Below are 12,264 nucleotides of genomic sequence, written 5' to 3'. Positions count from 1 at the left end.
AACTACTGTGGGATACAGCAAAAGCAGTCTTAAGAGGAAAGTATATAGCAATCCAGGCATATTTAAAAAAGGAAGAACAATCCCAAATGAATGGTCTAATGTCACAATTATTGAAATTGGAAAAAGAAGAACAAATGAGGCCTACGGTCAGCAGGAGGAACATAATAAAGATCAGAGAAGAAATAAATAAAATTGAGAAGAATAAAACAATAGCAAAAATCAATGAAACCAAGAGCTGGTTCTTTGAGAAAATAAACAAAATAGATAAGCCTCTAGCCAGACTTATTAAGAGGAAAAGAGAGTCAACACAAATCAACAGAATCAGAAATGAGAAAGGAAAAATCATGACGGACCCCACAGAAATACAAAGAATTATTAGAGAGTACTGTGAAATCCTATATGCTAACAAGCTGGGAAACCTAGGAGAATTGGACAACTTCCTAGAAAAATACAACCTTCCAAGACTGACCCAGAAAGAAACAGAAAATCTAAACAGACCGATTACCCGCAACGAAATTGAAGTGGTAATCAAAAAAACTACCAAAGAACAAAACCCCCGGGCCAGATGGATTTACCTCGGAATTTTATCAGACATACAGAGAAAACATAATACCCATTCTCCTTAAAGTTTTCCAAAAAATAGAAGAAGAGGGAATACTCCCAAACTCATTCTATGAAGCCAACATCACCCTAATACCAAACCCAGGCAAAGACCCCACCAAAAAAGAAAACTACAGACCAATACCCCTGATGAACGTAGATGCAAAAATACTCAACAAAATATTAGCAAACCGCATTCAAAAATACATCAAAAGGATCATACACCATGACTAAGTGGGATTCATCCCAGGGATGCAAGGATGTTATAACATTCAAAAATCCATCAACATCATCCACCACATCAACCAAAAGAAAGACAAAAACCACATGATCATCTCCATAGATGCTGAAAAAGCATTTGATAAGATTCAACATCCATTCATGATTAAAAACTCTCAAGAAAATGGGTATAGAAGGCAAGTACCTCAACATAATAAAGGCCATATATGATAAACCCACAGCCAACATCATACTGAACAGCAAAAAGCTGAAAACTTTCCCTCTAAGATCAGGAACAAGACAAGGATGCCCACTCTCCCCACTGTTATTCAACATAGTACTGGAGGTCCTAGCCATGGCAATTAGACAAAACAAAGAAATACAAGGAATCCAGATTGGTAAAGAAGTTAAACTGTCACAATTTGCAGATGACATGATATTGTTCATAAAAAACCCTAAAGACTCCACTTCGAAACTACTAGAGCTAATATCGGAATTCAGCAAAGTTGCAGGATACAAAATTAACACACAGAAATCTGTGGCTTTCCTATACACTAACAATAAACTAATAGAAAGAGAAATCAGGAAGACAATTCCATTCACAATAGCATCAAAAAGAAAAAAATACCTAGAAATAAACCTAACCAAGGACGTGAAAGACCTATACCCTGAAAACTATAAGACACTTAGGAGAAATTAAAGAGTTCACTAACAAATGGAAACTCATCCCATGCTCTTGGCTAGGAATAATTATATCGTCAAAATGGCCATCCTGCCCAAAGCAATATACAGATTCGATGCAATCCCTATCAAATTACCAACAGCTTTCTTCAGTGAACTGGAACAAATAGTTCAAAAATTCATATGGAAACACCAAAGACCCCGAATAGCTAAAGCAATCCTGAGAAGGAAGAAAAAAGTGGGGGAGGGGATCTCACTCCACAACTTCAAGCTCTACTACAAAGCCACAGTAATCAAGACAATTTGGTACTGGCACAAGAACACAGCCACAGACCAATGGAACAGAATAGAGACTCCAAACATTAACCCAAACATATATGGTCAACTAATATTTGATAAAGGAGCCATGGACATACATTGGCAAAATGACAGTCTCTTCAACAGATGGTGCTGGCAAAACTGGACAGCTACATGTAGGAGAATGAAACTGGACCATTGTCTAACCCCATATACAAAGGTAAACTCAAAATGGATCAAAGACCTGAATGTAAGTCATGAAACCATTAAACTCTTGGAAAAAACATAGGCAAAAACCTCTTAGACATAAACATGAGTGACCTCTTCTTGAGCATATCTCCCTGGGCAAGGAAAACAACAGCAAAAATGAGCAAGTGGGACTACATTAAGCTGAAAAGCTTCTGTACAGCGAAAGACACCATCAATAGAACAAAAAGGAACCCTACAGTATGGGAGAATATATTTGAAAATGACAGATCCGATAAAGGCTTGATGTCCAGAATATATAAAGAGCTCACACGCCTCAACAAACAAAAAACAAATAACCCAATTAAAAAATGGGCAGAGGAACTGAACAGACAGTTCTCCAAAAAAGAAATACAGATGGCCAAGAGACACATGAAAAGATGCTCCACATCGCTAATTATCAGAGAAATGCAAATTAAAACTACAATGAGGTATCACCTCACACCAGTAAGGATAGCTGCCATCCAAAAGACAAACAACAACAAAGGTTGGCGAGGCTGTGGAGAAAGGGGAACCCTCCTACACTGCTGGTGGGAATGTAAATTAGTTCAACCATTGTGGAAAGCAGTATGGAGGTTCCTCAAAATGCTGAGAATAGAAATATCATTTGACCCAGGAATTCCACTTCTAGGAATTTACCCTAAGAATGCAGCACTCCAGTTTGAAAAAGACAGATGCACCCCTATGTTCATTGCTGCACTATTTACAATAGCCAAGATATGGAAGCAACCTAAATGTCCATCAGTAGATGATTGGATAAAGAAGATGTGGTACATATACACAATGGAATATTACGCAGCCCTAAGTAAAAAACAAATCATTTGCAACAACATGTATGGAGCTAGAGGGTATTATGCTCAGTGAAATAAGCCAGGTGGAGAAAGACAAGTACCAAATGATCTCACTCATATGTGGAGTATAAGAACAAAAGAAAACTGAAGGAACAAAACAGCAGCAGAAGCACAGAACCCAAGAATGGACTAACAGTTACCAAAGGGAAAGTGACTGGGGAGGACGGGTGGGAAGGGAGGGATAAGGGCGGGAAGAAAAAAAAGGAGGCATTATGATTAGCATGTATAGTGTTGGGGAGGCACGGGGAGGGCTGTGCAACACAGAGAAGACAAGTAGTGATTCTACAGCATCTTACTATGTTGAAGGACAGTGACTATGAACTTGGTGACAAGTAGTGATTTTACAGCATCTTACTATGTTGATGGACAATGACTGTGAATGGGGATGTGGGGGGGACTTAGTGAAGAGGGGAGTCTAGTAAACATAATGTCCTTCATGTAATTGTAGATTAATGATACCAAAATAAATAAATAAATAAATAAAAATAAATAAAAAATAAAAATAAATAAATAAAAATTCATATGGAACCACAAAAGACCTCGAATACCCAAAGCGATACTGTGAAGGAAGAATAAAGCTGGGGGCATTATGATCTCCAACTTCAAGCTCTACTACAAAGCCACAGTAATCAAGACAATTTGGTACTGGCACAAGAACAGACCCATGGACCAATAGAACAGACTAGAGAGCCCTGATATAAACCCAACCATATATGGTCAATTAATATACTATAAAGGAGCAACGGATACACAATGGGGAAATGACAGCCTCTTCAACTGGTGTTGTCAAAACTGGACCACTACATGCAATGGAATGAAACTGGATTATTGTTTAACCCCGTATACAAAAGTAAACTTGAAATGGATTAAAGACTTGAATGTAAGTCATGAAACCATAAAACTCTTAGAAGACAACATAGGCAAATATCTCCTGAATATAAGCATGAGCAACTTCTTCCTGAATGCATCTCCTTGAGCAAGAGAAACAAAAGCAAAAATGAACTCATGGGACTACATCAAACTAAAAAGTTTCTATACAGCAAAGGACACCATCAACAGAACAAAAAGGCATCCTACAGTATGGGAGAATATATTTGTAAATGGCATATCCAACAAGGGGTTGACATCCAAAATATATAAAGAACTTACATGCCTCAACACCCAAAAAGCAAATAACCCAATTAACAAATGGGCAGAGGATATGAAGAGACAGTTCTCCAAAGAAGAAATTCAGATAGCCAACAGACACATGAAAAGATGCTCCACATCACTAATCATCAGGGAAATGCAAATTAAAACCACAATGAGATATCACCTCACATCAGTAAGGATGCCCAGCATCAAAAAGACTAAGAACAACAAATGCTGGCAAGGATGTGGAGAAAGGGGAACCCTCCTACACTGCTGGTAGGAATGTAAATTAGTTCAACCATTGTGGAAAGCAGTATGGAGGTTCCTCAAAGAACTAAAAATAGAAATGCCATTTTACCCGGGAATCCCACTCCTTGGAATTTACCCAAAGAATACAACTTTTCAGATTCAAAAAGATATATGCACCCCTATGTTTATTGCAGCACTTTTTACATTAGCCAAGATATGGAAGCAACCTAAGTGTCCATCAGTAGATGAATGGATAAAGAAGATGTGGTACATATACATAATGAAATACTATTTGGCCATAAGAAAGAAACAAATCCTACCATTTGCAACAACATGGATGGAGCTGAAGGACATTATGCTCAGTGAATTAAGCCAAGTGGAAAAAGACAAATGCCAAATGATTTCCTCATTTGCGGAGTATAATAATAAAGCAAAACTGAAGGAACAAAGTAGCAGCAGACTCAGAGACTCCAAGAATAAATAAACTACTCGTTGCCAAAGGGGTGGGGTGTGGGAGGGCAGGTGTGGAGGGAGGGAGAAGGGGATTGAGCTGTATTATGTTTAGTACACATGGTATGGGGGATCACGGGGAAAGCAATGTAGCACAGAGAAGGCACATAGTGGATCTGTGGCATCTTGCTGTACTGATGGTCAGTGACTGTATTGGGGTTTGGGTGGGGACTTGCTAATATGAGTAATTAAATGTAGTAATCACATTGTTTTTTTCATGTGAAACCGTCATAAAAGTGCATATCAATAATGCCTTAATAAAAAAGTTTAAAAAAGAAATAGAATTCAATTAAACAAACCAAAGTCTAAAATTTAATTTTGACCAAGGAAGCTAAAATATTTTTTATTTCACTTGAAATATCACAAAATATCTAAAACTACAAAGTGCAATTTAAAATTGTCACTTTAATTTCTTCTCAATATTCATACTTTATTTAGCTATGTTAGAGCTTTAATTGAAATGATCTTTCAATATATCAATATCTGCTAACTTGCTTTTCATTATTAGCAGTTTCTTGTAATGACCTTTGGTACAATTATAAAAAATTAATATCTGATAAAGGATCTTACTGGGAAGGTAGTAACAGAGTGGTTACGCATGTGGCCTTTAGGGAAAGTGAGTGTAAACCTGGGTCTAACAAGTAGTGGTTGACTTTTCACTAATTATTAGCCCCCTTTATACCATATTTTTTCTGTAAAAAAAATAAAAATAATGCTTAAAAAGTGGCAGAGTTTATGTGAAAATTAAATGAAATAATATGTGGAAAACCTACTGATCTGATTATGACATATATTATAAATTTCATAAATGTTCAAAAAAATTGTGGAGTATAAAATTTTGATTAGGTTATAATCACATATTCATTTTAATAATAAGAAAAGTACAAAGTTGTAAATGTGTAAAAAGAGCTTGGTTTTAAATATCTGATATTATATGAACAAAATATGATGAAATTTAATTTTAATTTAGATATAGAGATATAAATTGAGATATAAATAGGACTCAATATGTTTTTGATTTATAATATACCTTAAAATTTATTCAACCATTATACAAGTTATGATTATTGTTCACATTGCACATACTTAGAAATTCTAATTTGATTTATAATCCGGAATAATATTTTCCCAAGTGTAAACCACAGTTAGCCCTGGATTATTGTATCATATACATCTTAGTGATTACTTTAGAAATAACATTATTTATTTATATAATAGCTAAAAACAAGAGAAAATCAGAGCTCTTTGATCAGCGAAGTGATTTGCATGATAGAAATGTAAATCAAAATTCTTTGAGTGGTGTACTCATTCTTTTTGTGCATCTAAGATGTTCATCTTCTTCCATCTACTTATCCTCTAAGAGTAGTAATCCTCAGAGCTGTATGTTTAAGGCTTTTTTTCCATTATTACTTGAAAAATTCCATAGTGATTTTATTGACCCAGGGGCCTAGGGGCCCAAGGACCCTTTTATTAGTTAAGTGCCAAGTTTGCAAATAAAACGAACACCAAACTTGTTAATGTGTAAACTTCTCTCTGCCCAGGGAAATCAGAATATTGAGATCTCCAAGACCTGAGAGAATTGGGTAATTCTCAGAAATGCTTGTTATTTTCAGGTATAAGCAGCATGAGAAAATACACCTTAGGTTTATAATAGCCACAGTACATTGTGAAGAAAATGTCAAGTTTTGGTGATAAATAACAAAAAGATCAATACATTTCCCAACTACAAATGACTATACAATGAAATATAAACAAGAGAGAACAGAAAGGCACAAATAAATTTTAATCTTAAGAACTAATATTGCTAAACACCTGGAGTTATGATTGACTGACAAAAAAGTAAGTACAATAAAGTTTCTGTTTTTAGTGCTCTGTATAAGATATATTCCCAGATTCCTATGTAAAGAATATGTTGTTCTGTCTTTATCAAGTCAGAGTTTAGTGTAAACTTTGACATTTTGTAATGGAATCAAAAGTTATTGATTTTATATATCATTGTAAAAATTCATTATCCTTTAATTGATAAAAACCATGGACAGGTTAGTTTTTATGCATTAGTTAGCAAAACATAGTTTGAGATATCAAGATGATAAACTCCCACATTTTCCTCAATCAAAACTTATCAACAACATAAAAAATACACAAACTCATTCACACACAAAAACACACACAAAAATGATAATTATTCCCACGTAAACCAAGATCACATAATCTGTTGATATATCACTGAATTTGACACCCTGCCCTTCATTACAAATATTGATTCAGAACTATAGAATAAAAAGAAACAATCAGTCACACTCTAGGGTCAATTACTTTCTCAATCCTTAATACAGAACAGAAGAAACTGAGCTTCCTAGATGAACCATAGTAATTATTGACAAAGAAGCCATGTTGTTTTCAGAACACTGAAAGCTGGCTGGCTCTGATTGGCGGAGTTCGGTATCACAGTGATATCCCAAGCGCCTGTGACTTCAGGAGAAGGGGAAGCAAGTTCAGCTGCAGAACTGTTTCTTCACAACATACCAAGTTCAGCTACTGTGGTTTTTCCCTGGAAAGTCTTAATTTGGAGGAAGCTTTTGGCCCTCAAGCAAAGAACAAAACCAAAATAATTTCCTTCCTTATGATAGTACCTGCAAAGCCAGAGGCTTAACTGGGGACACTATTAATCTTTTTGTGAGAGTTGATCCTGCCCTCATATCCATAGGAAGAATATATTTTAATAAAGAGAGTAAAAAGTAAAACCGCATAAAATAATCAGGTATGTAGGAGGAATTTCCTTATTATTCAGTAATACAGAGAAATTTCAAACCCTGAAGGCACTCACCACAGGCTGAAAGTAATTGGTGTCTTTGTCACTAATTGGTGAAAGCTGAAGAATAAATTTGGGAAATTATCTCAGTATTACAAAGTTATGTGACCATGAGCTTCCATACTTCAGAGATAGACATACTATGCCAAAAGTAACGGAACAAAGATGAAGCCATCAGTATGGAAGAGAAGGCAAGGATGAAAATATACTTACTACTTATATTCACAATAAAAATATTATTCATAGACAGCATGACCACTTCGAGAGTCAAGTCAATTTGCTTGGCATTTACAGGCAGTGTTGAGTGCTCACTGTGGCTTTCCTGGACTATTTAACTCTCTGATTTTTCCTACAGACTGGCAGAATGCAGGAATCCATGATGAGAAACCACACAATAACATTCATCCTGCTGGGACTGACTGATAACCCACAAATGAAAGTTCTAATTTTCATCTTTCTTTTTTTTACCTACATGTTGAGTGCAGCTGGGAACCTGACCATTATCTCCCTCATCTTCATAGATTGCCATCTCAGAACAGCCATGTACTTTTTTCTCCAAAACTTTTCCTTCTTAGAAATCTCATTCACAACTGCTTGTATTCCCAGATTTTTGTACAACATATCAACTGGTGACAAAACCATTACCTATGAGGCCTGTGTTGTTCAAATATTTTTTACTTACCTTTTTGGGATAACAGAATTTTTTCTTCTAGCCACTATGTCCTTTGACCGCTATGTGGCCATCTGCAAACCCTTGCATTATGTTACCATCATGAATAACAGAGTCTGCAAAAGGCTCATCATCAGCTGTTGGCTGTCTGGTTTTTTAATCATAATCCCTCCACTTAGCCTGGGCCTCCACCTAGAATTCTGTGAATCGAATGTTATTGATCACTTCTTCTGTGATGCCAATCCTGTGTTAAAGATATCATGCTCAGACACACAACTCATAGAGCAAATGATTTTAGTGTGTGCTGTATTGACTTTTATCATGACTTTTGTGTGTGTTGTTCTGTCCTACATTTATATCATCATAACAATTCTAAGATTCTCTTCTGCTCAGCAAAAGAAAAAAGCCTTTTCCACCTGTTCTTCTCACATGATTGTGGTTTCCATCACCTATGGCAGCTGCATCTTCATCTATATCAAACCTTTAGCAAAGGAAGATGGGGCTTTTAATAAAGGAGTATCCCTGCTCATTTCTTCTGTTTCACCTATGTTGAACCCATTTATTTATACCCTAAGAAACAAGCAAGTGAAGAAAGCCTTAAATGATTCCATCAAAAAGATTACACTCTTACTGAAGATTAAGAGGAAAAAGTAGTTGATTAATCATTATGAAGGGATGACTATTCCCTCAAGTTTTCTGGTAAAATTCTAATCATATTTATGTCTTAGTAATCTCTCTTCCAGTTTTACTAACATTTTACAACTTCTATTTATGGAGTACTATAAAAAATGAACTCTATTCCAAATCTACTCAAAAATTTCATCCACATGGATGTAATTACAACAAAATTTGGGTTAAAAGATATAAATAAGGTATAATGCAGTAATAAAAAGCACAATTTTTGTAAGACATGCTGTAATTCCAGAACTAGGACAATATGATTGACTAAAATAATGTAAATTACAACCAATGTAGACACTAGAAAAATTGTCAATACAATTTAAAAATAATATCTTCAATGTTTAGTTTATCTCACAGCAAATAAGGGATATCCCTATGTGGCAGAGATAAAAAGGCTACTAAAATGGGAAGAGTTTAAGCTTATAAACTGACACTAAGTACGACACAAATTAGAGAAGAATGAATAAAGATATTTGAAAATGTATCCAAGAAGAATGAATTGTAGAATGAGGTCGCAATAGCCACATGGTGAAAAAATGAAGAAATGGCACAATATCATGAAACTTAGATTACCAAATTGATGCACATTCAATGAAAAGGAGAATTAAAAACAATCTGTCCACCCACAACTTCCATTAATAAGTTTGAGTATTTTCATCTATCAGCTTAAAAAAAAACAGAAAAAGTTTCCCTAACGTAAATGAAAATGCTTATTGTAGACTCACACAAATACAGTTTTTGAAGTCTACAAAACATATTTTAAAAATTAAAAATTATAAAAATAAAAATCCCTTGAAAATTAAGTATACAGTGACAAAAAATACTTCATTAAAAATTTGGGACTGAAATTCCAATATTTATGTTTAATATTTACTGGAATAAATATTATTCCAATATTTATTTACCAAGCAATAACATGGTAAAAAGCATATATATAAAGCCCATAAATTTATAAAAATTGTATATATAAAGTGTTACTGGAGATAAATTTGTGTATTTAAACATCTTGGTTGTTAAAATATCTTTAAGTATTTTAAGTACTGGGAAAGTGAAAATTTCCAGTCTATAAAATGAAGGAGAACTAAATTATTTTTAAAAGAATTCTTACTAACTTAAAATATATCCTAAATAATGCCATCCTAAATTAAATTATTCCAGACTATAGAAAAATAAAACATAATAATTTAAGTATACAAATAGAAATTTTCTATATAAAATGTGTCATTACATTCTAAGAACATATTAGAAGAAAAATAGATTACGTTCAAGTGGATTTCCTCTGGTAGTAAGAGAAAGCTGTATCCCAGTAAAATCTACCCACATACTTTACCATATAAATCAATTTTTAAAAGTAGACATCATAAGAATAAGTAAATAGATGCTGAAAAAGGTTTAAAAAATGTAATAGTCACCAGAAAATCCATAATAAATGATAACATGGTAAACATTAATAAATTAATTAGAATAATATTAATAAAACTAGTTATAAAAATATCATAAAGAATATCATACCAACAGATTGTCAAAATTAAGAACCAAATTCGATTTCTAGCCTTCTCGTTGTACTCACTATTGTTTTAGATGATCTTGAAAAGTCCTAAATTAAGAAAGAAAATTATCATTATAAATACTAGACAGAAGATATAAAAATATAACATTAGCAATTTTAAATGCATGTGTTAAGCATTTAAACTCTGAAAATAAAATGTGTTTTATAATGTGTGGCATCTTAGCACATCACAATATAATTTGCAGAATTTATTTTCACATCAGCAATAAAAGAAGTCATGTCTTTGGATTAATGTTTTTAATCTTATATTAACAGATATATACTTTTATGTAAACATTGAAATGTTAGAAACTAATAAATGGAAGAAACAATGGAAAGAATAAATGGAAGAAACAAATAGAAAAATAATGGAACTTAGAAGAGAATTTAAGTTAGAAAATTAATATTTTTAAAAATCACTGGCCTATTTTCATATAGCAATAAACACCTGATAAGCAACGTAAGAAACTAATTTCTATCATAATAGTATCAAAGGAATGTCAACTATGTTCTAGAAGAAGATGATCATCCTGATGTATGGTTAGGTCAACAGTAGCATAAGGCTGTCACAATGCCTATGTCATTGACCTCATTTCATTTCATTGTTGAGAGGCATTTTATCTTCTCACATCATCATCCTAAAAAGGATGAGTACAGTAAAATCAGGTATTTTGAGAGAGAGACCACATCCAGAAGAAAGGAAAGATTTTAGAATGATAAAGCTCAGAAAGATATATTATAAATATATATTCAACTACCAAGAAACCCCCAAAGACATGAAGTAACACCTGACAAAAATAAAAGAAGAAATATTCAAAAAATATTTGTGGGGAACTTAAATACATTCAGTAATGGATAGAAAAACTAGGCAGAAGATTATCAAGGGAAGATATGAACAACACTATAAACCAGTGAGACCTAATACACATCTACAGAACACTCGACCAAACTGCAAGATACACATTCTTCTCAAATACACATGCAAATTTCCTAGGACACATCACATACTAAGCCATAAAACAAGCATCACTACACTGAAAAGGATTTAAATCACAGAAATTATGTCCTCCAACCACAATGTAATAAAATTTTAAATCAATAAATGAAGAAACTTTGGGAAATTTACAACTAAATGAAAAGTAAACAAGACACTCCTAAATAGCCAATGAATTAAAGAATAAATCACATGAGAAATGAGCTTTGAGATGAATGGGAGCAAAAACATAAAATACCAAAACTTAACAGGAAGCAGCTGAAACAGTGCATACAGTGAAATGTGTGACAGTAAACACACCTATTTTACTAAATAAGCAAGAACTCAAATCAATAACAGAGCCTTAAGAAAACTCTAAGAGTAAACCAGACCAAAGGAAGGAAATGTACGGAAATCATAATAATTAGGGCAGAAATTAAAATAGTGACTGTAGCTTTTTTTAATTGGTGTTAGCATGATAAATCTTGATCTCTTTTCTTTTATTCTGAGTCTATATTTAAAGTTATTTTCTTGGATAATAACCTATAGGAACACACAAAGGAAAAGAAGAATGGAACAGAAGAAATTTTGAAGTTTCTCACAAGGGTCTTGTTTTTAATTCACTCTTATAATCACTGTCTTTTAATTGATATATTAGACCAGTAACATTTAAAGTGTTTATTCAGAACACTTAAAGTTTTCAAAGGCCCTTAGGGCAAAAAGAAGTGACTCTTAAAGATCAAGTGTTTGGCAAATATTTTTCCTTTTCCCAACACTTAATTTGTACTAAAGAAG

The 12,264-nt window shown here is 33.6% G+C and overlaps 1 protein-coding gene across 1 annotated transcript; it reads left to right on the top strand.

The window, feature by feature from the left end:
* Positions 1–7,975: 7,975 nt before the first annotated feature.
* Positions 7,976–8,920, top strand: LOC108399041 (olfactory receptor 6C2-like). Its single transcript, XM_017663542.3, has one exon. The coding sequence runs from the start codon at positions 7,976–7,978 to the stop codon at positions 8,918–8,920; it is 945 nt and encodes a 314-aa protein (XP_017519031.3).
* The last annotated feature ends 3,344 nt before the right edge of the window (positions 8,921–12,264 follow it).

The sequence above is a fragment of the Manis javanica genome, chromosome 10, assembly GCF_040802235.1.
Source record: "Manis javanica isolate MJ-LG chromosome 10, MJ_LKY, whole genome shotgun sequence".
Taxonomy (NCBI): Eukaryota; Metazoa; Chordata; class Mammalia; order Pholidota; family Manidae; genus Manis; species Manis javanica.
This window is presented reverse-complemented; position numbering and strand designations above follow the sequence as displayed.

What these genes read in the sequence shown, in the direction of transcription:
- LOC108399041 (XM_017663542.3), top strand. Translation starts at nt 7,976, where the DNA reads ATGAGAAACCACACAATAACATTCATCCTGCTGGGACTGACTGATAAC.